The sequence below is a fragment of the Fistularia commersonii genome, chromosome 3 (genome assembly GCF_037954325.1).
Source record: "Fistularia commersonii isolate RoL2024-O1a breed Wild chromosome 3, RoL_Fcom_v1.0, whole genome shotgun sequence".
NCBI classification, from domain to species: domain Eukaryota; kingdom Metazoa; phylum Chordata; class Actinopteri; order Syngnathiformes; family Fistulariidae; genus Fistularia; species Fistularia commersonii.
Genome location: NC_141286.1, coordinates 20,725,877 through 20,752,783, shown reverse-complemented (window position 1 = coordinate 20,752,783; position 26,907 = coordinate 20,725,877). Strand labels below are relative to the sequence as shown.

Genomic DNA, 26,907 nt, shown 5'->3' with positions numbered 1-26,907 from the left:
ATTACTCCTTATTATTAATTTGTTCTTCATATCAGGGAATGATACAAAATACAGATTTCCAGGATCTGTGATGAAGACAGTCCGCATCGGACTGAACAACTTAAATTTCTCCCATCTTACTGGTGAAGTTAAGTCCAATTATGTATTAAGGTTATTTAAATACATCTATCACTGATGGGTAGAGTTGCAGGGATCTTCAAAACTTGGAAATATTTTTGTATGGTGGGATTAAGTTTATTATCCTCTAATTCTGCCAAAATCCAATACTGTAAAAGATGTGAAAATGGTGAACATTCTGCAGCTGCTGAGTCATTTAAAACTAAACATAGAGGAACACGAAACTTTAATCAGTTCATGTGGGATGCTCTTGTGACTATTCAAGAATTCTCCAAAATATTTTAATTGATCACCAGACACAGCTAATTGTTTTTTCACTGTGATTAGCTTAGAGGATTTGTATTTTAAGAAGTAGGGAGTGACTCTAAAATGCAAAGCATTAAATGTTGGGATGGTGGATTTAGCGCAAACATCTGAAACACAAAACACTCATCACAGACTGTCTTAGATTATGGAAAGGGGCAGAAACCGGAGCATTATTTTGGCTGGGTTAAGTTTAGATCTACCAGACGGGGGCCTCGGTATTGTGCACTCAGTGACCGGCGTATCAGATTATGTAACAAGGCCATCATTTATGCTCTGTGATTTCCCTACAATAATAAATGTCTGCAGTGAAAACTGTCGATATGTTCATGTCACATACTTTTACTAGTTGGAACGCTGAAATGCATAGTAGTACAAAGGTGAGACCAGTCATGTTGTTTAGAGGCGATGGTACCGACAAAAAGAGGAGCAGGCAAATGGTTATTAAATATACGGGTGGAAGGATGCTGAGGTTGAAACTGCCAGATAGGAGGCCTAGAGGAAGACAAATTTATGGATGGAGTGAAAGAGGATATAAGGTTTGATGGTGTGAGAGAGGAGGATACAGCGGAGAGGGTCAGATGGATGCCGTTTTTTACCACTTTGTCACTTTTATTGTTTGATTTTCATTGTTTCTTTTACATCTGTATTTTGTGTATATGTATATGTCTGTACGGTGTCTTTGAGTATCGAGTAAGGCGCCTTGGATAAAATGTATTATTATTAAATGACCCCCTTTACTAAAGGGCGCACCTGAAAAAGGAAACATACAAAAGTGCAATAAATAATATCTTGTTATTGAAACAATACATAAAATTATAAGAATGCAGTGTATAAATCAGCAGTTTAACCAATTAAGGGTTGACTTTGCTTTAAAATGGGTCCACCTGTATGAAGGTGCAAGGGAAACAATGGAACAATGCAAATGCATTGCAGAAAAAAAAAGTCCCTGCATTTTAAATATAATGCAGATAAAGTTAAAAGGCACATCAGCTTACGAATATAAGCTTTTGTACTCTGAAAATGGAAAGTTTTTCCCCAGCAGGTTTTCACACTGAAGGTAAAGCATCGCCTCCGGACACGGAAAGAACGCCTGGGACGTGCAAGGTGGCCCGGGGTGGAGTCAGAAGCAGCCAGACTACCCCCTCGAATGAGAACCACATCCAGCCGGCTCTTTCACGGGGGCCTTCGCCGAAGAAAGGGGAATAAAAATCACTCGGCCTTTAACTTTATTTAATCATTGTTTTAACGCGTTTTACCTCCATTTCAAGAAATCAAAGGTGTAGCAGGTAAGCTCGATCGGGAAGTTAACTAGCTCATACCGAGCGGTTCCGCTTGATGAACGAGACGGATTTTGTGTATCCTGTCCTATCCGTGGAGTCCTATCCGACGCCGACACATGTTTAAACTTTTAATCTCAACTTTATAACATTAATTACCTTTTCGACACTTCAATAAAGGGGGTAATAGTCCCCTTTCCGCATTACACTAGCCAAACTGGAAGCAACCGTGTTAGCTAACTTCGGCGGACTGATGCGCTTTAGCTCGAAACTCCTCCGAAGGAAGACCGCCCTCGGCTAAAGACGGTCTAACCTCGATAGTTACTTTTAATATAAACGAATAAGCCACTACTTAAGGCTTCCAGACATTTATCTTGAAATTGAATACACCAAAAGAATCGTTGAACGTATTTTACGCAAGCTACGTGGTTGTTGCGGCAGCCGCGATTTGTAATGTGATAAAGTGAATCTGCGTTATGTATCACTTACTCGCACGTTTAGTGTGAGCTCGTCTCTCACGAAAGACAAACAAATCACACATTAAGATATTTTATACACCTACACACATACACTTAAACAACTCGAAAGGTGTTCTTTGGTGTGGATCAAAAATTAACTAAAACGTAAGACTCAGTCAAGCGACTCTATACTGCCTCGTTCAGACTGGCAACACTTAGCGTACCTGAAATATTCTCACCTGAGACGGATGACTCCTCAGGAGATCCACAAGAAAAAGCAAAATAATACTCCAAAATCTTCTTTCTTACTTCGTAATCAACTTCTGAACAAGCCTACAGGGCTGTTAATATTATCCATAAATGTATATTTTGCAATAGTTCAGTTGTCTGCTTCTCGCAGTATAAGGCACCCACAATTAAAGCTGTGTCATAGCAGCTCCTTGTCTATTCTAAGGTTTTCAGTTTTCAACACTGGAAAAGTGAAATCTGTTATTTTGCCTGGTCATTTATAGTGCCTTTTTTATGAGAATAGTCATGAAAAAATTTAGTGTGATATACTCTCACAAAACTGTATTGTGATCTGTGTATTGTCGTTGTTCAATTTATGAAGTCCTAACCAGTATTAGCTGAAGTAATATGCTTACAGTAACAAGGAAGATTTTGTGTCATTTGGTCAGTGAGTTGAGAATTTTTATTTAATGTGAGTCTATTCAAAGTTCAATCAAAATCAGGATTTGAGATATTTGAATCTTGAGTTTGCTATACTTCATTCACTGCCAATTAAAATAATGAAATGCAGTCATTCACTCCGCAAACAGGGGTCACCCACACCCTCGATATTGTCGAAACTGTGACTCATCTTTAAGCGGATGTGGGTGAAATATTAATACTGCCAGCCATGAAATTTCGTTCAGCAGACAGATTAAGACACAGACTATATTTAATAGCATATTGTCCCCCAAAATGTGACTATAGCATTTAATCTGAACCATTTACTGGTGCTGGATAGCAGTAAAGTTTTATTTTATAGATTGGATGTGCTATTATATGGTTATGGATTCAGTTAATATAAAATACAGACATGACAACAATGGAGAAACCTGGCAAGTATACTGAAAAGAAAATAGATACAAAAAAGCTATTTGGACCGATAATACGATAATAACTGGATAAACTGGACAGCCATTTTATTCCTGATTGCTATTTACTGTGAGTGTGTCAGACAGGTTGTATATTTTGTTTTGGTTTAATGGGCACCAAACTGTCAAATATGTTTATAGGTAAACTTATCATGTATTAAATACCAAATGGGAAAATAAAGATATCTTTTATTATATTTTAAAGGGATTATCTGAACTTTGGTCAGAGAAAGAACTAATCTGTACAACAAACCTGTCTTTAAATTGGCGAAACACAATATACTTCTAAAATGTACAAAAACTATAACCCAAAATGTAAGGTGGACACCAAACAGAATACTTCTCTGCACCTTAACATCTGTAGTTGGATTTCAAAACAAATTGTGATTCAAACTTGGGTTTATTAAAGCTGGTTCAAAAGTGTTTTCCAGTTTAAAAGTGATCCCTGTAAAAAACTTAATCCAAGATTTTCTCTTATTGCACAGATGTGTCATGAAAGTCAGTAAAAGAAGCTGTTAAATGTTGTTTGAATTGAATTAACAGGCACACAAGAAAGAGTCTGGCACAGCAGATGGTCAACAGACAGAATCACTCATGCAGTGTTACTCTGAGTTGACAGTAGATTGGGGCGGGGGTTAGGAGAGGAAGCAAATGACGAGTCTGGGCTTGACTGGCACAGGAGTCAAGAAAATTGCAGAGTTAAAAAAGGGATGTTAGACTCAGGGAATCAAGGTTCGAGGACAGCAGCCAGGTGTAGCCATTGTTCTATGATAGGCTTTATACATTTTTTAAACTAAGTGCTGTAATCAAGAATGATATTTGACAATATGGTGGTAGAAACATGGTTAAACCTTTAAAATGGTGTCTGGTGTTAAGGTGAGGACAGAAATGTTTGGAAATGCCAGCTGTTTTCATCACTTTCTAAATTCATTACATGCATGGAACACTTCTACTCTAAAATATTCATGCGCTGTTAAAAGGATATTTGCCATTACCATGGCTGGTTGTTGCTGCAAAGCATCAGGGAAGAGAGTGACAATCATTTCTTGTATTTGTTGTTTCTCTGCTGCTACTTTGTGCTTAGTCATAGATGTCTGCATAAACTTGGCTCTTTGAGGCTTCCACGGAATTCGCCGAAGCTGTTAATGTGATCTACCTCCTCCACTGCACTTGCCCCTGCAAGATCTAATTTCTTAAATTTAGCTAATCATGAATATTGATGTTTGCCTTCATCTCAGGCCTTACATTCTGCCTTCTTACTAATCATAGAATCACTTTGAATCAGTCCATGTTTAAAACAGCCTGTAACATTCTATACATAAGGCCTTACCTAAATGTGGTCGGACCCTCAGCTCTATACACAGACAACGGTACATGGAAACAGGTTATTTTCCTTGTATTTGATGTAGTAGATGCAACTTGGATTAAAAAACACTTACTTTTTGGACTTAAACACATAACTGTTTGTAGCTTTATGTGTATCACTATATGGCTGCAACTCAAAACAAGTTATAGTGGGGCTGGGCAATTTTGGGAAAAATAATGGAAATCACAAAAGTCAGAAACCCAAATTTTTGATATTGATAGATAACACGTCTGCTCATACATGCAGTAACTCAAAATTTTCTCCGTCTCAATGAAGACTGATTGGTAATATGGATATTCATATTTTGTGAAAGCTTTTGATAAAAGCTCACCACCGCATTCATTTTCTCTCATTAGCTTCTGCCGAAGTTGTAGGTCATTTTTTGACATGTACTTAATTTCTGTGTGATTGTTCAGCCCATTTTTAGGTGAATCCTTATTCGTATTTTATATTCTGCATTTTGAAATTGTTTTTTTGCATCTACCTATAAATTCAGAAAAAATCAGCCTTACCAAGTAATGACTAGCACTTATATACTGACAGGACAATATCAAGACCAAACAGAGTTTGAGATACATACTATATGTATACATACATATGCACGCATGCAAACACAAACACACACACACACACAAACACACACATACACTTTTGTTTAAAGTGTAATTCTTGTCACACGAAGTTTAAATGGATGCCACAACTGGCTTCAGTGCAAATAATTAAAATTAGTCAAATATCAAATCTCTGCATTATTCAAGTGCCAGATGAAAAATTTAGGGTGTGACCTACTTCATAGAGAGTCATCCTCAGGAGACTTGAATGCCTCTAATCTAATCTTTACATTTTACCGGTTAATTAAAGCTTGTTCAAAATTTATTGCTATTTTGCTTTCCCAAAGACCATTTCCAACCGTATCATAGAAACATCTTTAGACTTTTGGATATGCACTTTGACATTTGTTTTTTTTGCTGTTCTTTAGAACCCAAAACATGGCTTGTTTTTTAAATACACGAAGTGACTATTTGCTCTAGAAAGAATTGAAAAAGAAATTTACCCAAAAAGGATTGTTTCAGGATCTACATTCATCCTTCGCAAAGTTTTTTTCATTATTCATCACAGTTATTGCCTTACTTAGTTATGGACATGGAGTCTGTTGTTTTTATCATGCGTTGAATCATCCCCTGAATCATTTTTTACTTTCATAGGATGGGAGTGTACGAGGACAAGAAAGAAACATGTGGGACCATTTGCCTGAAATACCTCCTGTTTACTTTCAACTTTCTGTTTTGGGTGAGTTTTGATATTGGTGTGATATTGATATTGATATTTGAGTTAAGTCTGCCCAGAGGTTTCAATATTAACTTAAATGTTGATTTAAAGTTCTCCTGCATCTTCCTACTTTGGGCAAAGTGTTTCAATCATAGCGGTTTGTTTTTATTAGTGATCCAGATTATGCCAAGCACTGCAGCAGAAACCAAACTAGATAAATGTTTGTAAATCCAGCTGCTACTGCTTTGCCATTGCTGGACAAAGATGCGCTTTTACTATGCTAGTAGTTGTAGTTAATTAACTTTTTCAAGACATTATAAATCTAACCAGACTAAAGGAGTCTAGAATGTGACCTCTATTGACACCAGCCTGCTCAAAAAATGTCGAAGAGCAACAGGTCAGGAAAGATCAATAAACCTCCAATACATCCAATAAGAGTGATTTAGTAGAAGTGGTAAACAAGTGTATAGCATAATCATTTTAGCAAATAAAAAGATCCTCCCAAAAAAACACACTCAGACTGAATTAAACTGCTATTGAAGCTGCTTAAAAAGTCTGCATATAGGATGAGTTTGTTTTTAACTAGTGGTGTAGGTGGTGATAGTGATCTTAGCCTGTCCATTTTCCCTATAAATTATGCATCAGATCCACCAAGGTAGTGAACCATGTCTCAATAAATGCTATTCAATAAACATGAACTAAGGATACCTAAATTACAGATACAGAGGATGTCAGTTTAATGTTTGAATAAATTCAAAGCTTCATTAATGTTGTGACTAATTTTATTACTTATGATAATACTGTCAATGCGATCAATGAAATAAATTACTGATGAAAACACAGATGGATTGATGAAGAACACAGTTTGTTGCAAAAAGGCCTTTCCTTAATACAAATTTTAGTGAAATGCTAAAATCTGGACAGGGTTTTAAGAGAAAAGTACTTTTTTTTCCCTCCAACTGATGTCAGCACAAAGGGACAAAACTCAATTCTTCCTCAATCTCAAATACGCTGTTTGAATAGTGGTTGACAGGGGGATTTCAGAGAGTAGCCGTCTACTTACCATAATGGTCTTTTTTGATAGCAGCTAATAGTCATTGTGTTGCCAGATAATCAATACTAGAAGGCAATTTGAATAAGTTTTGAAATTTATATCCCTAATTTTCAAGCAGTCAAAATTATAACATTAACTACTAAATGTTGTAATGAACTAAAGTGTTCCTTTAAACCAAGTAAGTTTTTCCATGGTGCTGTCAGGTTGTAGGTCATTACTGGTAGCCCAACTGAATGGGTTTCGTTATAATAAGCCTGTGGTTAATTAAGACTATCAATTCCTTTGGCACTTCCCTCTTACTTCTCAGTTGATGCAATTTCAGATTGACGTACTTGACCAATCACATATGATTAATGTTTATGTTTTGTGCTTCAGCTCAGATGATTCTTAAACTAATTCCCCTATGACTGAACCAATTACTGTAAATTTACCCTGACAGTTGCCTGATTTGCTATGTATATATTGTCATTTTATATCCGTGGTGAAAGGTGCTTTCTCTTTGACCTTGATGTGTTTGAGGCTCCAATGTCGACCGTGTTTTTGTTTTTCAGTAATAGGGGGAAATGGTGAAGATAGATTACTCATGTCCATTTGGAAAAGTTTTTTGGATCCAAACTGTGATGTTGATTAAGGCAGAAGTGGATTGAAAAACAGTTAATGTTCATCAGATGAAGAAGACTTTTCAAATGAAGGCGAATGAACGTATTTGGGCTATGTTTTTTTTTTCCAAGTCCCAACATTGCACACATGAATAAAATTAGCTTTTCATTCTGTCAGCAGACACAAGACAGATGCTCTTCTGTTTCAGGGAGTCAAAGCTGGGTTGCATTCTTTAATAAAAGAAACGGAAGATGTATTTAAAGATCACTTCGATCGAAATTTGTAACACTTGGGGTCTCGCAGGAGGACAGCATTATTAATGACTCATATTTTTGATCTGCTGTGGCAAATACGAGTTTAACATTGGTGCAACAGTTTCTGTGGTGGCAGATGGAAAGTGTCGCCGTCTTTATTACTCTGTCTCAGAGTGCGAAATTGCACTATCTGCTTCACCCATATGCTTTAATCATCTGTCTTGCAAGAAATCAGATTGTCCTCGAATTAAAATGCACAGCCTGCTCAGGGCGGGAGGACTTTGTCATGGTCTAATGAATAGTTTTGAGTTATTATTTGGCCCATCATAAGGGTACTACTTGACTAATATGTGGACAGCAATGCATCACACAAAGCACACACTTGCATAATCAAAGGCTTATTATTTGGGAGGTGTTCCTTTTCAGTATTTGCCGCAGCAGATGTTAGTGATCTGCGACTTGCCATAATTAGCAGGCAGTAATTTCTTTGACTTTCTTTAATGTTTTAAAAACCAAATGCAGTACTTGTTAAATAGGGGGAGCTGTTTGAATCAGTTTCTTCAATATACTTGATAACTCAGTTCTTGAACATCCCTTAAACAATTGTAAAAAACAATTGGACCCAATACCTGTATAATATACTGATACTCTTTCAGTTCAAGGTCCTTCACTCCTCTTTCTAGTCAGTTAATCCCGTTTACTGCCACTTGGGGTCACTGGAGTTTGAACTTCAGCACTGAAGCTTTGTATAATATAGCAACAGGAGTCGCTCATCCCAGTTTTTCACTGGAATTTATAGCAGAAAGAGTGTGCGTTATTTCCACATGGAGTGATTGCTGCAAAGTCTAAACCCCTTTCTGCATTTCCATCAGTTACTCCTGCACTGGAATATATTTGCGGAAGAGAGAAATGTGATTTAGAGACTGTTATGAAATATTCTCCGTAATACCAGTAGTGTTTGTAACATTTATAATTTTTTGAAGGATATCAATAGCTGTTCCAAGTATAAAAAGTAAAATTCTGTTTTCTTTCAAAATGGTGCAGAGAGGAATCATATGTAGCTTTACAGTCAAGTTGTTATGACATATTTGGCATCACTTAATAGGTAAGTGCAGCGTCAATGTGAAATTTGCGAAATCTGCACGTACCAGCAAGTAGACATGTGCAGCCTGCTGAGTCATCAGGGTGTGCGCTCCAAAAATCTAATGAAATTGAAATGTAACACCTTGATAGAGCAGAATCATAGAAACATGGGATGAGATATAAAACTGTCCATTGTACCAGTAGATGGTATGTGCTTACATGAGGTATATATTGAGAGCAAAATTAGAAACTATCAGAAAAGATATACGGTGGGGAGAACAGGTATTTGATACACTGCAGATTTTTCAGCTTTTCCCACTTGCAAAGCATGTAGAGGTCTGTCGTTTTTATCATAGGTACTCTTCAACTGAGAGTGATGGAATCTAAAGCAAAAATCAAGAAAAACAGATTGTAGGATTTTTAAGTTATTAATTTACATTTTTTTGCATGACCCAAGTATTTGATTATCTACCAACCAGTATGCAGTACTGCTCTCGCAGACCTATCAGTTGTGCTATAAGAAGCCCTGCTGTTCCCCACTCATTACCTATATTAAATTCACCAGTATGAACTTGTGACCTGTATAGAAGACACCTGTCCACACACTCAGTCAAACTGACTTCAACCTCCCACAATGGCCAAGACCAGAGACCTGTGTAAGGACACTGGGATAAAATTGTAGACCTGAACAAGGCTGGGATGGGCTACAGGACAACAGGCAAGCAGCTTGGTGAGAAGGCAACAGCTGTTGGCACAATTAGTAGAAAATTGAAGAAGTTCAAGATGACGGTCAATGTCCTTCTGTCTGGGGCTCCATGCAAGATCTCACCTCATGAGGCATCAATGATAGGGAGGAAGGTTAGGGATCAGCCCAGAACTGCACAGCTGGACCTGGTCAATGACCTGAACAGAGCTGGGACCAGAGTCTCAAAAAAAAAACATTAGTAACGTACTACGCCGTCATGGATTCAAATCCTGCAACTCGCGAAAGGTCCCCCTGCTAAAGCCAGCATATGTCCGGTCCCATCTGAAGTTTGCCAGTGACCATCTGGAATAATCCAGAGGAGGAATGGAAGAAGGTCATGTGGTCTGATGAGACAAAAATAGAGTTTTTTGGTCTGAACGCCACTCGCCATGTTTGGAGGAAGAAGAAGGATGAGTACAACCACAATAAGACCATTGGAACCATGAAGCATGGAGGCGGAAACATGCAGATGGGGATGCTTTTCTGTAAAGGGGACAGGACGACTGCACCGTATTGACCCAAAAAGCACACAGCCAGGGCAACTAAGGAGTAGCTCCGCAAGAAGCATCTCAAGGTCCTTGAAGTGGCCTAGCAAGTCTTCAGACCTGAACCCATTGAAAATCATTGGAAGGAGCTGAAAGTCCATATTACCCAGTGACTGGCTCGAAAACCTGAAGCATCTGGAGAAGATCTGTATGAAGGAGTGGGCCAAAATCCTTGCTGCAGTGTGTGCAAACCTGGTCAGGAACTCCAGGAAATATCTGATCTCTGTAATTGCCAACAAAGGTTTCTGTATCAAATATGAAGTGCTGTTTTTATAATGTATCAAATACTTTTGCAATAAAAAGCGAATTAATTACTTAAAAATCATACAATGTATTTTTCTGTTTTTTTGTTTTTAGATTCCGTCACTCACAGTTTAAGAATACCTATGACATGATAAATGATAGACCTCTACATGCTTTGCAAGTGGGAAAAGCTGAAAACGGAGCAGTGTATCAAATACTTGTTCTCCCCACTGTAAATTTTGGAACACATCATCGGTTGTGTGCCCTTGATTCATTAGGTGTTTCGGCCATTTCACACTATACATCCACCTCAAAGGTGGCCAGCTACTGGTTGATCAGCAGAAATATATCCGCTAGATAAAGTTGAAGTCAAAAGTGATTTTGATTAGGTCTGTGATCAATGAAAATACTCATATACATAGTTGTTAATATAAGTTAATTACATTTTCCGAGTCTCTTTACAAGCACTGGTTTTGTGTTTTACTGCCCATGTTTCTCTGTGTGAGTCGGACTCACTGTCAAGCTTTTATACACATTATCTTGAATTAAAAACTAAATCCACAGGCTGTTGGATTTTGATGCCTTTTGGCAGAGTGACAGCTTTCCTATGTGCTGCTGCACTTCATACCCCCCTGTTTCGAAAGAGTGGATTGGTTTGATTCATATCTTTGCTTGAAACTGAGAACAGGGTAAAGCTGAGAGTTATAGATGTAATGTGTCAATATCAAGCTTTGATTTCTGTTTAGGTTTGTATCAATCAACAGTTGCTAATCCTTGGGTGCTCAGTGTGTGATCAGAAAGTACTTGTGGTGGTGAAAAAACCTGGGCATCTGAACAATGCTGCTCTCCATTTCATGATTATTTTGCTGTCAAAACCTAATCAAACTGAAAATTTTAGGAAAATCAGAGGTTTTATTAATTGCTGGCAGAGTTTGTGAATTCACTTTGATTTATTGCTGAACATTTAACTTTAGTAAAGGTAAAAAAGGAAAATAACAATATAAAAGAAATCACAAGTACCATTAAAAAAACATTGAGTAATAAAAATTTAGGTTACTGGTAATTTGAAAATACTTAAACCCTTTTAAAGATGAGAAATCCAGTGAAATAAGAACAGACAGAATTAAAATGAGAAGAAATAAAAATTTAAGTTGCCCTCGAGATGAAAATAAAAGTTTGAGGTCATTCAATTAAATATTTAAGCTCGCAACATTACAATGATTAAAAAATTCCAGGCTCAGTAAAACCATCCTCATTGAACTTCAGCCCCCTATGGTTGGCTGAAAAGAGCCAGAATTAAAGATTGTAATCAAGTGATATAGGGGGCTGGGTGACAGATGAGTTGAAATAAATAAATAAACCGTGCCTGTTTTGTCTGAAAGAGGAGAGTTTGGGTGTTAAATGTCTGTGCTAAGGTATCAAAATTGTTTTCAATATTGTGAATTTAAGGATTAACCCCTCGAGGACACTAAGTCTAATTCTGACTGCTATCATGTGTTGTTCTCGTAGCTGGCAGGAGGTGTTGTGATGGCAGTGGGTGTTTGGACCTTGGTTGAAAAGAGTGACTACATCAGCCTTCTCCCCTCCAAAACATACGCTGCCTCCGCCTACATACTGATCCTGGCTGGAGCCATCGTCATGGTAACTGGCGTGCTGGGTTGCTGTGCCACCTTCAAGGAGCAAAGAAGGCTACTGCGAGTGGTAAGAGATCACGTCATGCTGAAGAGATAATGGAGGCCACCGAGTGTACTCTGATTACAGAGCACAAAATAAACTAGAGCAAACACAGTACAGGATTCAATAAATCTGTTCGGATGACTGCAAACAAGGTGTGTTGCATTTTCTCCCAATGCAGCTAGTTTTCTCTACCTGAAGAATCTCATGACTGCCCCTTTAAAATATGAGGGAAACCCCATAATGCTGACAGTAACGAATGTAAATGTTAAATGTTGACCAAATATTGTCACAAAGGATCACACATACTTATGTTTTGAAAATGTTGCACTCGCTTTATTGTCAATACAACAATAGAGCGCCAAATCATCTGGATAAAACAGGTGAAATCAAATTCCCCCAAAAAACAAGGTCACAATTCAGCAGCCAATGCAGAAAGTGCAACATATAGTTTAATTGGAAAATAAGGATTACGGACAAAATACATTTCTGTTATAACAAAAACATTCTATTGCACTGTTGAAATATCCCTGCCAACTATGAAGCGGTGAGTTTGGGAGCATTAGCCAAGATAGACTTGGTTAGGAATCTGTCTGAATTCACCTTTGTGACTGAACAGAGTAGCACAGTCATATTTTTCTAATTTTGTGACGAGGTACAAGGTGGAAAAAAATAAATGCCTGCAGTGGACTTATTAGGGACACTTGCGTTTCTGTAGTAGGTGGAAAATTGAGTCCGTTTTAGAAGAAAATTGCAGTGTCATATGGGCTGTTTTTGGAAAGGCAAAGGTGTCATTCTCAATAAAATTAAGTTCAGAACAAATAAACACTTCATTGGCATGTATACAGGCTACTTTTGATCTGGAAAGTAGACACAGTACAGTGATGAGTCAACTGCATGGCACTGACATCTGTTCAAAATGCAAGAATTTGCACCTTTTGACATGGTAATTTGGACTACATTTGGACTCGAATGAGAAAAGTTCCAAAAGTGAATTTGGTCACATGAAAGCTAGACTAAAAATCAAATGTATTGCATATACAAACTGCATTCGTTGTACATGTAAACACTCAAAACAATCACATGTACATGTTTTGTTGGACGTCATCATGGCATTACTGTAAAATTAAAACAGTCACCATTCAAGGAAAGGTGTAAAAGTAAAGGTTGCTGGATGCAGTCACTTAACTGCACATTTTTTTTGCAGTTACTGTTTATTAAAACTAAAACAGTTGTGGAGTACCTGTTGCAAAAGCCTTTGTTCGGGTCATTTTGATAACTATTGCTTCTTTTTCCCTCAGGATAAGTGAAAACAGTTAGTGCAAAAGTCAAACCTGTAACAGCTACATTACTGACCATGAAGCCAAGCTTCCATCATTTTTGATCAATAAAATTGTTATGATTATGCGCTTTTGTCAGCAGTGAATATTATAGCTGCCAAATTATGCTGTTGGATGCAGATTCACCAGGCCAGAAAACAGAAGTTGAGTGAATTTCTTAGAGAATACATATTTTACAAGTAAATGTCTCTGTAGGCACGAAGGAAGTCCTTGCATTGTAATGATATTGTGTGGTCTGGAAATGCACGTAACCTAAAGAGTTCAGATTAGGGCAATGAATCACAGTGGAGGAATGATCTTGTCACCAAGGAGAGATGCTATCGAAGTTTTTAAAGAGGGCAAACATAAGGGTGGGGTGATAACGGAGAGTCAGATTCAATTTATTTTCCTCTATGTAGTGGGAGTACCTGCCAGCTTGGAGAGTTCACAGTAGCCTTGTACTCCTAGAGTCACTGGTTCAAACCAGAGCATACTTCAGGAATGATGTCATCAGGCCTGTAGTTTCATGAAAAAAGCTGCAATTATCAGAGGGTTATAGTATAAGAGTTTGGCCCATGGATGATTGCACCATTGCACCAATTATATCACATTGCGACCTATTTTTATCAAATTATTTTTCAACCTTGCCCACTGACAGTAAAACTGTTGCCGCAATCAGCACAATTGTTGTTGTTAAGTAAAGTTATTTTGCCCAACACTTGTTACTCTAAACTTGGAATGTTTGATTTAGAGTTTTGTAGAAAAATCTGTAGGTAATCAAGCAGTTATGAATTACCATTGTGAATTTTAGATGCTGTGTTTATTTGCAGTTTGCCATTTAAGTAGACATGGCTAAATCCTTCACTGCACAAAAATTAAAGACATGACATTAAAGACTTGACAAGAGGAGAAATCTCACAATACTTGTATACGTGTGTCTCATAACACATCCATTTTTTGTTTTTGTTTTTCTTTTTTTTTGTTTGTTTTCAGACATCACAGTATATTAACTCAAGGAATGGAGGGAACAGCCTTTTCCTTACGAATTAAATCCGTCTTCATAGAGACTTGTTCCACCAGTAGCGAAATAGAGTGTGTGTTTTTTTCCAGGGTATATTGCAAGAATCTGTGTGATTCCCCTCTGACTTTTCTACAGGGCCCTCTTTCTCAGACCTCTCACCTAAGTTCACTGCTTTGGTCAGATGTGTTTAGAGCAAAACCCAGTTGGAGTCGGTTATAGCCTCAACTTTGACTTTGGAAAAGCTTTTCTCTACCATCTGTTTGTACAAAAGATATCTATCCACACATCCATTCATCCATCCCTCCATCTCGTCAGACTCCCAGTTTCCCACCAAGCTTGTTTAGATTTCAATATTGATTGAATTTAGGTTGTGAAGTTAATGTAGGGATGTCTAATGTCAAGTTTGATTTAAAATACGGAGGATAGCCTATATTGGCTTGCTTTCAAGTTGTGGACCAAATTTCAACTATCCATGCCTAATTGTCTAATTATCAATTTTCACACCATGTGATTTTTAACAAGCCTTTTGGCAGTGATATTCTTTTGGCTTTTGGTTTGAAATTTGTGTCATTTGATGTCAGTTTGATTTTAATTTTTAACCCTAAATGAAATATCTCTCATGAATTCTGGTACCATTTAAGTGTAGCAATTATCAGCCAGTTCAGCAATGTCAGAATTGTTTTTATGTTCATCAACTCAAGGTTGACAGTTGACATGGCTCTGGTTTATTTATTTCTAACAATGCTCCTCAAAAATAATTTAATAAAAAAAAATTCTGAATGTTATAGGACTATGTTTATTACAGTGAGATTCGATTTTCCTCCCGTTTATACATTGGGATCTAATTGGTTTACTTATATGCAGTATACCAGCTAACGTTTCATAGCAATGAATCAATAGTAGAACATTTTCATGCTATTCTTGAATTTTTTACATATCAAAATATTAGTATTAGAACTATATTTATCATTTCATCCCCCCAACCATTCAGGTAATTTCACTTTGTTCGGGATATCTTTGTCATGAGGAAAAGCTGTTTGTAAAAACTACAGTTAAATTTATTGACTATTGTTTCATCATAAGTAAATGTTAATCTAAGTTATTGTTTCAAAGAAATTTTACTGGAGCAGTCATTCTTTTGCCCCTGCCCTAAGTCAAATTGTCTTCTAGTTTTAATTTCAACAAATATGTTGTTTCTGCCCTTGGATTAGGTTAATCTGAAGCAACAGTCTGGCAGAGCTTTAAGCAGAAGCAAAGGCTTCATTGCTCATTTGTGTCTGACTGTTCAGTTTACAGCTTCCCTGTGGTGCAACCTGATGAGTCTGTCATGACTTAGCAATGAACATCGCTCATAACACCAAGAATTTATTCAGCCTCATGGCAAAGTTTCACTGAGAAATATTTCAGGATTAAACAAGCGTTGTTAAATTGCATGAAAAATTCCTCATATTGTGTAAAATACTCAATTCATTTTAAAACTTTTTATCATGTCATAACCAGGATTTCAGCTTTTTTCTTTTCATATTTCAGAATTTTGTAAAAATGTTAAAAGTTGGTATATCGCTAGATAGTCTGTATTTTCTCTAAATACCACTTTTTCCATTGTGACAACACAATATAAGAGACCTGCCGTGGGATTAGAAGTCTGTGCTTGTACTCATGTAATCAGGTGTCAGAGGGTTATTATTACCTTAATGTATTTCCTGAGATCTTCACCTCAGGTGAGTGAAATAATACCCCCTTTTATGAGCTCATTTAACTTGACTGTATAAAAGTTTCCTGAGGTGGATGGAGGACTGAATGTTTTACCAATGAGCCTGGTCAAAATACAGAATTTGCTTGGGTTTCACGAATGGGTTTAAAAGAACATCTAGAGAGGTATAACATCTCACTCAAGACACAGATACTTTTTTTGTAAAGCTGCTTGGAGTCACAGGCTGGTATGGCTTTGTAAAGTTGAAAGTATAATTTCCTTTGTGGTATCGTAGACTACCTTTTTGAGAGTGGCATATCTTAAAGAACAAGGACACTGTAGATATAGCCAGCCACTCTACTAAGGAAATTTATTCTTCCTATCATTCAATAACCGAAGCTAAGGCTGATTGGCTGAACTGAGGTTATGTCTTTCCCATGCCAAGGATGTTAAAACTCCCTTGTCTCTTTTCAGTAGTAATTCTCATGGGTCTAAATAAATCAAAAAGCCTCTTTCAACCCCCAGAACTTGGCAGTGTACCATCCTAAACCTCATCAGGTCCATCAATCATTTTTGAACTTGACCCCAGAAACAAGAAAGATTACAACTGAATCCAGCTCCCACACATATTCTAAGAGTCTGAGCTATGTCCCCCGGTGAGAAACTGACTTGTTCATTCAGATCCAAATTGTTTTTTTGTCCATGTGGTATTCAAATAAAATAAGGCATGCAACTCACCAACATATTTTGTCCCAAACTAAAAGATATTGTGGAAAATGTCGATCTATACCCATAGATGGCATGTGGTCCAAGGTCCTGCAGTCATGGGGACACACTTTGATTCGGATTTTATACATCTTAATGTTGCCTGATACTGATTGGATTGTGGAGTTGGAGAAGACTGCATTTAGAGATCACCTTCAAATTGGGCCTCAGAGGCAGACATCCTAGTTTAACATTCAACTTAGTTTGTAATCTGCGCACGCCTTGCCTGGATCCTTGTGTGTTTTGAACATGTGCTGCATTTTGAGGAGTTGAAATTAAATCCTTGTATACAGAAGGGCGGTGCACATAATGGAGTTTATTTATTTATTTTTGGTGCATGTCTGTGTGTGCGTAACCATCTGCGTGCTGTAGTTTCACACGTGAGGGGGGGATGGGAATCTATTCACCTCACGGTTCATCGAGGATATAATTTTCAGTGCATCTTCATGCATAAAAAATTCTCAGTGATTACTTGCTACCTTTAAAACTAAAAGTAACACCCCATTGAGAAATGTCTGCTCTCTGCTGAGCACATTTTTGAGGGATAGGAATAATTATCTGTGAAATTTCAATTCCGTCGAAAGAATTACCTGTACTGAATGTGATGAATATAAATGTATGACATTGATTGCGTTCCTCTGACATTTGTACTTATAAAATGCTGTTGGTAAAATCTTATGTATGCAGATGTAGTTCAACAATTGTCATTGTCATTTCTTGTCTCATAAAGTTACCCTGGTGAAAAAGATTAGACACAAAATGAATCAAACGTGTTTGGCTTTGTGTTATTATGGAACAGTATCCATCTTGCTCATTGGCCTTAAGTCATTTGTTGTATTTGAACAGGTCAGCATGTCTGAGGAATCAAATTACAAAGATAAATACCAGAGCAGACTCTCAATTCAGCTATTTTAATTGGGTGCGATGACTAACATTTTGACCCACAGGTCATGTTTGTGAAGTCTGGAAAAGACCCGTGTGTCAAACCCTCACCATAAAGTTCTTACTGAGTTGTCAGAAAGTAGTTCAAAAGGAGTTTTGAGATTTAGCAACCCCATGTCTTATTTAAGTCACCTTCAATGCACCACAACTTCCTGCTTACGCAGTAATTATAAAGGCAGCACCTTTTAATGAAGTCTGAAAAAGAAACAAATGGACATGTTGCTACAAACTAATATGTTTTTTTTCTGGCCTCAGTTGTTCTTAGTTTATACATGGGCCTGAGAAAGTAAAGCTATAGTGTGGGATTTGTATGGAGCGCTGTCTAGATGTCTAGATTTTGGATAACCTTCTTAACTCGAGTCGACAACATGATGTAAGAGTGTCATTTGGACCTGAAGTTATACATGGGGAAAAGGCCAGATTTGTGGTAAAATGATGTTTGCTTTTTTTAGACAGCGCACAAGAGAGAGAAAGCGAGAGAGAAATATCCAGAATCATGAGGAGTCCACGAGAGCAACTGTGCACCATCAGTAATTCAGCTAGCCCAGTCTAATAGCAAACAGCAGGTTCTCCGTCACAATGTGTGAACATCACTGTCCCACAATATGGGCTCAGTCTCAGAAGAGCTGAGGGAGCAAAAACTGTTAGGGCAGTTAATGTTGAATCATGAAGACTATCTTTAACTGACTATCCAGGAGCAACATGTGCTTCTACAAATGTTTAGAGCACATAATCTAGTTAGATTACGGTGGCATTTTTTCCTTTTATTGGAAATAAATATTGTGTAGGGCATTTCAAACAATGTGTATTGTCAATATCAGGGAAAGACCACCAGTCCCTCTGCTTCAGTGATTTTGTTCCTCTTAGGCTTTAGTTAGGTAGCAGTTGTGTGTTTATGGTAGAGTGACTAAAAATTTACATTGAAAAAGCTAGCTTACTTCCTTGTATAGGTTCGAGTCAGCATTGGTACATAGTTTGGACTGAACCAAGCTTTAGGACCAAGTACCAAGCAGAATCTATTTCATTTTAAACAAAACTTGAAATGGTCTTTGCCAAATGACCACAAATGGTTATTAAAACAGATTTTATGATTTCTCATTTAATACTTGTAATTGATTGTCACTAGAGATCTGTCTTCACCTTTTTTGTCGGTTGCCATGTGTCTGTTGATAAAACCTGTCATCACTGCATCATCTTGAACTGCTCAGCATTCAGAGTGGGAGTCACTGTGAGATCTTATCAGTCCATGCTATCCAATCAAAGACTAAATCCACTTACTGGGCTGAGTTTTTGTGTATTTATTTATTTTTCTGATAGTAGCTGGTCAGAGAATTTGGGTCAAGGTTCTGTCATATAATACCCTTTCTTGTCTAATCATGAAAAAATCTTTCATGAAAACCTAACCTTCCCTTTAACTCCCACAGCCCTGGATACAAATCAGATGCCAGTGGTAAACTCTAAACAGCACATCATACTCAAAGGCAAATAAAGTGAGACGTTCCACTGTGCAATAGCTATTTTTAGCCATTGCCTTAAATAAAATGTACTTTCAACAAAAGACCTGATGTTTGATAGAACCTTGAAACCTCCCCTTTATTGTGTAAGCCTGTCTGCTGCACTGTGGCATGACCTTGCACCTTACATTGTTTGTTTTCTTTTTTTTAATGTGTATCTCATGGTTCTTAACCACATTTGTTAATGTTTGTTGATTATCAAATAGCTAATAACAATAAATTCCACATTAGAGTGAGATTTGCTTACTGTTAGAATGTTGGTTGGTTGGTCTGGATGCATACTGAATTGAATAAATATAATATGTCCAAATTACAAGGCCTAAATTCACACAATTGTTTGCAAATTGTTTTGCTAACTATCTGACTTTGCTGAATTGGAACTTAATCTTTTTTCCCCATTTTTTCCAGTCAAAAAGTGAGACCCAAATAGTCTTTGGATAAACCAGTATAACATTCTTCCATATTCTATCAGTACTTTATTGTCATCGATACATCCTACTTCTCTCTGACATCACTTTTTATTGAAATGTGGACTTTTTCCTCCCCTCTGTCCGCAGTATTTTGTCTTGCTGCTGTGTATTTTCCTGTTGGAGATTCTGGCTGGCGTCCTGGCTTATATCTACTATCAGCAGGTAATCCCCCTATGGACCTTGAAAAAACAAACACATTGGCAAGGTTTAAACTGACCCTGAAATTTAAAGTATATGTTACATTCTTTGCCTGCAATGATAAATGAGGAGCAGATTCAAATTAGTTAAAATGCAATAAAATTGAATGACTAGTATTGTTGGATGACAAATGACATGTTCATTTGTCTACTAGAATGCATATGAAACAATTCTATTGCATTATTACTAAATTCAAACATTACCTATGTTTGATTGACAGATGTTTATTATAGGATGAGGATAGATAACGAAATCCTAAATATCCGCACGTCATTCAACAGACCATCTGCTGACTTTTTTCTATATCCTAATTTAAACGCGTATTCAAAATAAATTGAATAAAAGACTGTCAATGTTTCATTTACTTATTCTTTGCCAACATGAAAATGTCACTGAATGTGTGCTGTAGTGATTGTGAAAACAAAGAGTAAAAGTGACATCATTCAGCACATTTCAATGAAGTTTGATTTTATTGCAAACTTTCAGACACTTTCTCTGGGAATTTTAAACAGGATATCAGCCGGCACCTCGATATTTCTTAAGGTCTGGAGGCATGGAACTCAGAAACTCGATTTTCTTTCTTTTTTTTTGTTTCAGACTAAAGGTTCTCTGCTATCATTAAAACTGCCTCATTCATAATACACAAGTTGTCTGAACCTGAGCAGTCACTGATCCCCATCACTGCCCCTTCCTTCCCAAAGCCTTGTCTCATTTATTCACTTCAAAAGTTTCTCGCATTACTTAATCTGCTCACTTCCATCGTTCTTTCTTTTCTCATCATACTAGTCCGCTTGTCTTTTTGTTTTGTATTAAGTTATGATGACTGTACCTTGATGTACTTTGAAAAATATATGTATGAATTGATCAAGAAATAGTGGAATAAGGGTGGTTCAGTTCTGACAAGGGGACCTTTCTGTGTGGAGTTAACTTGTTCTCCCCATGTCTGCATACGTTTCATCCGGGTTCTCTCTTTTCCTCCCACAGTCCAAAAACACGCAACAGGTTTATTGGTAAAAATGGGAAAATAGCCCCAAATGAGTGAGTGGGTGAATGGTTATCTGTCTTTGTATGTGTCCCTACGATTGACTGGTGACCAGTCCAGGGTGTAACCTGCCTCTTGCCCAATGACAGCTGGGATAGGCTCCAGCATCCCCTGTGACCCTGAGTGCAGGATAAGCGGTAGAAGATGGATAGATGTATAATGGAATCATTCTTGTATCCAGTTAACACACTGGTCAGCAACTGCAAACCTGTTTATATCTAATCCTGTTTTTGATATGAAAGGAGGGGCTTACACAGCTAAAATCATCCATAACTCAACATGACCGGTATGCATGTCAACGAAACATTTTGAGGTTTTCAGACCTGGGGCCCCACATTTGTATGATAAAGTTTGGGCAAATGCAAGTTTGCATTTAATTGCAGTAAGTACTTTGCCACTGAATCCCCCCTAGTGGTAATCTCAACATCTGCTGCCTTTGTTTATTGAGCTGTGATTTTGCATTGCAGTTTTCACTTAACTGCTACCTTGGTTCACAAACTGCCAACAGGTGCTGAACCCTCCCTTCAGTCCTGTGTCCTCTTCCTCCCTTCTTTTTTGTCTTCACCTCTAATCTATCTCTGTTCTCTGTTCTTCTCTTCATCATTCATCCCCTGATATCTCTGTCACGCTTTGATTTACAGTGGTTTCCCAGCTGGCTTGTTGCCATAGAAACTGAGCCCCCTCAGACCTCCTGCTCTTCCACTGAGCGTTTACTGCCACTGATCTGGAGAGCAAAATCTACAGACTTCTCTACCTTTGCCCTAGTTTCATCCCGATCTGCGTTTCTGTTGCAACCACAACCATGATATTGTCTGACAAAAACAATTTGAGTTTCTGTTATTAACCTGATCTGCAGCACACAGACACCAATAGACCAATCACGTTATCAGTGGACCTGATCAGTGTCTAAGCCTATTGCTGTGTGGTTGATGAGTAATGTATTTGTCTTTGTTGGTGAGTAGTTGAACGAGGAGCTGAAGCAAAGCCTGAGGGAGACCATGATTGAGAAGTACCAGCAGAACACTTATGAACATGTCACCAGTGCTGTCGACAAGCTGCAGCAGGAGGTATGTTTGTGAATAACCGCGTGAACAAAAGCACAGTACCAATTTCTCTGGGTGAGGTAATGAGTAAATTTGGCTTTCTAGGCTTTCATTTTCACTGGGCAGAATTAGGGCGAGACATAACACATCCAGCCTGTGTGGCTTAAGAAAAGATAAATGGACTTAACTTGAGTGTATACTCATCTCTAATTTACCCTCACCACGCTCATACCAGTCCACGCATTGGGGAATTGATTAATCTAGACAGCAACTCAAACATCGAGTTGTGTATTTTTGTTTCGCAGTTCTTTTCAAATGAGTTGCCCCAGACCATCGGTCGTTAAAATGTATTTTTCTCATATCACTTGTTTCAGAGTCCCATCTAAACATATAATAATGATTTTTTTCTCCATTTGTTACTGCTGTCACAACCTTTTCCTAGTCACTTTTTAATGTCAAACTTGCATTTCTTCCTATCAGTTCAAGTGCTGTGGGAGCAACAGTTCATCTGACTGGGCCGAGAGTGTCTGGATCCGCTCAATAGACGCAGATGGAAGGGAAGTGCCCGACAGTTGCTGCAAGACCCGCACTGAGTTCTGCGGCCGCAGTATCCACCCATCCAACATATACAAGGTTGAGGTGAGAGCCAAGAACGGGATGCGTTGTATATCTTTCAGTCTCGAGACAGCCTGGCCCGAGAATAGCTGTCATATCCAAACTGTATACATAGTGGTTGTTTGCTGTGAGACACTGGCTCTCCCACATCAACTGAAAAAACATGAAGACACTCTTCATTTCTCTTTCAGGGTGGCTGCATCACTAAATTGGAGAAATTCATACTGGACCATCTCAAGATCATTGGAGCGGTGGGGATTGGGATTGCCTGTGTTCAGGTAAACAAAGAACACTACTGTGTTAGATTGTATTATCTTTGACACAAAGCACCAGAGTAAATTTAGATTCACATTTGAAAAATATGTAAAATTGATTTCTTCAGTAGACCCATGTGAGTGAATGAGCACATCTTGCCCATTTATATGTTAAATGTAATAAATATCCAGGACGGGGTGTTTCTATCATAGAAGCCCTGAGTTGAGAAAATGCAAATAGGTAAATTTAGCATGTCCACCGGGTTTCCTCAGCCTTGAAGTAATAACAGTAAATTTGGCTGTCTGTTTTATATATTTTTAAGGGAGATCGTAATCAGCTCCATGTTGAACAAATATGACTTTTGTTACTGTGGTGAGGAGAGCGACATAAGAGTCAAAGAGTGCGTGGAGAACTAAGTAAATTAGACTGCAGGACTGAATAACTATATATATGGAATTTGATTTTCATGAAGCATTGTCACTTAACAATATTTTTTGTTGACCCCCAGATTATAGGGATGGTGTTCACATGCTGCCTGTATCGAAATCTCAAAGCAGAGCCCTACTAAGAGAGGAGAAAGACACAAGTGCGGTTGAAGGAGACTCTGTTGCTGCACGCCACACACAAGCAGTCCATTGGTTCTTTTCTTTTCCTTGCATAAAGGGGAAGCAAAATCTATCAAGGGATCAGTCTGAGGAATCAGATTTTGGTAAACAAAGGGTGGCAAAACACAAGTTTTCTTAAGGTAATTAGGTACTCAAATTGCAGTCTCAGCTACATCTCTAACATCACAGTGATCTGAGAAACAACCCCTGAGAGAAACTGATTGGAATTTCAACACAGACTATTAATTAGTGGGACAGCCTCTATGGGAGATGTGGTTTTTCCCCTTGGTCTAAAGTCTTGTAAATGTTTGTGTACTATTAGCTACATCCCAGTGAGCTGAAGGTGGTTCTTTTCATAGAATAGCCTTGGCCATAATCTCTTCCCTTTACATTAAATAGCCAGTTGTGCATTTCCTAATACCCTCATAGTCTTTTAAACTTGAACACTGTGTGAGTTTTTTTATTTTGTAAATTGCCGTTTTTTGTAACTGAATGTGTTTCACCAGTGAGCTACTTCACTTATATTCCCTGTGTTTTGATCATGCAATAATCACATCTGTGCCTCCTTAAACACCTGTTGACAGTGACGTAAGGTTTACCAGTGAACTATCTCAAAACATCACCTTTCTCATACTGTACCATTTACCAGAAGTGCCAGCATTTTAACACTCAACAACAACTTGGGGCTGAAGAGAGGTGTAATAAGGTGATAGTGCCTGGTGTTTGATTTCTACTGTCTTATTTTATACACAGTAGCCAGTGATTGCCAAAGGGTCTTCACCTTGGGTGTGGACTTCCTCTAACTGTTTTAATTCCCTCTTTTTTTCTTATGCTGCAGATAGTTTTTACTTTTCTAAAGACATTAGATATATTATATTTAACTTACCTGGGTAGCTGGGTGAGATGCATCTCGTTTATCTTGATAATTCACCTGAAAGACATCACTGTATCACTTACAAATCTGCTGTATTTCTGTCTTTGTGGTTATAAAGACAATCATAGCTTCAATAAATATCAATGATATGTCAGTCTTCTTTGCTGTTTTTATTCTGTCACTAAACATGGCAGCAGGATGAGTCAGAATGAATTGAATGAAGTATATGAATTATTCAACAGAATTGTTTTGGTATTTTTTAATCATCTGCTGCACATTTCAGGCTAAAAGTGTACTTTCCCTCACAATTTTCAGGTCATCCTAAAAACGGCTAAATCATTATGGTGTAAAGACAATGCCGTGTGCCTGTAACCAGTCGACCTCACACAATTGGCACTAGCTTACAATTGCATTAGTGAATTAACCTAAAGGCAATTCCCTAATGTCTCTCTACTGTGGTGTTGTAGATTCGTAAGAGTCGTATTCCTGAGAGCCGCTGCCAGTGAGTGTCACCTGTTCCCCGGCAGCTACATGGCTTAAAGTGGATTGTACAGTGCAGCACTGAGTCCAGCTCATTTGACCTCTTGTGTTTTTGGGAGGGACTGTGCGTCATAGCAGCAGTGACTGTAAGCAAACACAAGGAGGCAGCACCTCCCAGACTTTCATCAACTCAACCACTCACTGATGGAAACCGCTGGTTAGGGACAGTACAAAACACCTACAGGCTATTGAGGTTTACCTTCCTTCCCATATCATATGTTTTCCAAATTCAGGCTGGTATAAAATATTTGGCGTGTTTTTTATAGGTGCTCGGAATAATCTTAAAAACAATCCCCATCATTCTTTCATTCAAAAACATGCCCGTCATCGGGGCTCTGTAGCTAGTCGGGAGGAAATACAACCCTGTCAGCTCACGCCAAAATCCTGCTAATTGGTGTCCACTGGGATTGTTAACAATGCATATTAAACCATTTCAGCCTTAGCAAAGCTTACACTTAAAAAATAAATAAAAATAAAAATGTGCACATCTCCTCTGTGTAACAGACGCACATGGTAAAATGAAGCAGAAATCAAAATCAATGTGTGTTGTCAGTAGCCATTGATGCAGCTCTCACAACACACCTTGTGAGAGCTGAGTCATCCTTCGCAAAATGAGCAGCTTTTTCTCTTCATGAGAGTGAGATGGGGCAGGGCTGGAGGGGAAGGGAGGGGAGGGGTGGTAGTTAATGTGTCAATTGGGATGAAAGTATATCAACACATGTTGGTTCCATTAGGGCGCTTTTCCAGGGAGCAGGCATGAACGCAAGGCGTATGCGCTGTCTTTGACAGCCATTAGCTTCTCTTGCTTGTCACTTTTACTTAAAATAGTTGGCAGAAATAACGATAATCCTTTGCACAACAAGTGCTCCAACAGATTCTGCCCTGCTGATGAAAGCCATAAATGCCCCCACTCCAACATTGCCAGGGCTCCATGCCTTGCTTACTGTGACAGTGTGCCCAGGATAACACCAAGGGAATGTTAATAATACCAGTGCATGACATTTCCAAACTATCTCCCCCAATACTCTGTGCAGTTGTCTGGTTGACTCTCATGTCACCCACTGTACCTCGTGCACATCCACGCAAGAGGTGTGCTATTTTCAGACCAGGGGACCCTCCGGCATCCTTCACCTTCCCTCTAGTTTTCCTGGAAGCTTGTATGATTTCTCTACAGGACAAACAGTCCACAGTGAGCTGTGCTTTAGTGTGCCCGCAGCTGGCGGCAGGAGGAGTAACATGCAGGTATTTGTTCCCAGGGTCAAGCAAGGGCAGGGAAAACCAAAGAATCAGGAGTCTGGCTGTCTATTTTTGGATATAATTTTCATAATGTTGGACTTAAAACCTTTCAGCAAGGGAGAGCTTTTCCACTGAAGGTCACAACGGGGGTTTTTCCGATTTAGTTTAGCAGCAGTTACATTTATCATGAGCTAAACAGGTTCCTGTCTTCACCAAGGTCAGCCAAAGTTGGGCATGTATATTAAATTTAGGGTTGTCTAAAGGGGAGTGGATTTAAACCCAAAGAAAGGAACATGAGTGTGGGTCCTGATAAGGGGTGAGGCCAACTGAAAAGGAGCTATAAAATGATATGATAACAAAAAAAAAGGTTTATTTTGTAATACCTCAGTAAATGATCTTGGTGTAACAGTTGGTTTGCAATGTGTTGTAAGGTGTATTAGCTCAGGTGAAATACAAATACCCAATGTGGAAATTATTTTCTACCAAGGCACGTGTTTGGACCTGCGTATTCAGTGTACTTTCTGTAGACTGGAAGACAAAACTAATGTGCTCTCATGTTCAATGGCATTTGTGCTCCATATCATCTCTGCTATAAGTGCAGACGTCTCAGGTCATCTCATTTTTATTCATGGCCTCGGCTGTTTA

General features: G+C 38.2%; 1 protein-coding gene across 1 annotated transcript; it reads left to right on the top strand.

The window, feature by feature from the left end:
- Nucleotides 1–1,534: 1,534 nt before the first annotated feature.
- LOC147235812 (CD151 antigen-like) lies at nucleotides 1,535–24,641 on the top strand. The gene is made up of 8 exons (XM_086144053.1): nucleotides 1,535–1,709; nucleotides 5,869–5,953; nucleotides 11,966–12,157; nucleotides 19,942–20,016; nucleotides 22,057–22,161; nucleotides 22,618–22,776; nucleotides 22,944–23,030; nucleotides 23,516–24,641. The coding sequence occupies exons 2-8, from the start codon at nucleotides 5,870–5,872 to the stop codon at nucleotides 23,573–23,575; spliced, it is 762 nt and encodes a 253-aa protein (XP_086000179.1). The 5' UTR covers nucleotides 1,535–1,709; nucleotide 5,869; the 3' UTR covers nucleotides 23,576–24,641.
- The last annotated feature ends 2,266 nt before the right edge of the window (nucleotides 24,642–26,907 follow it).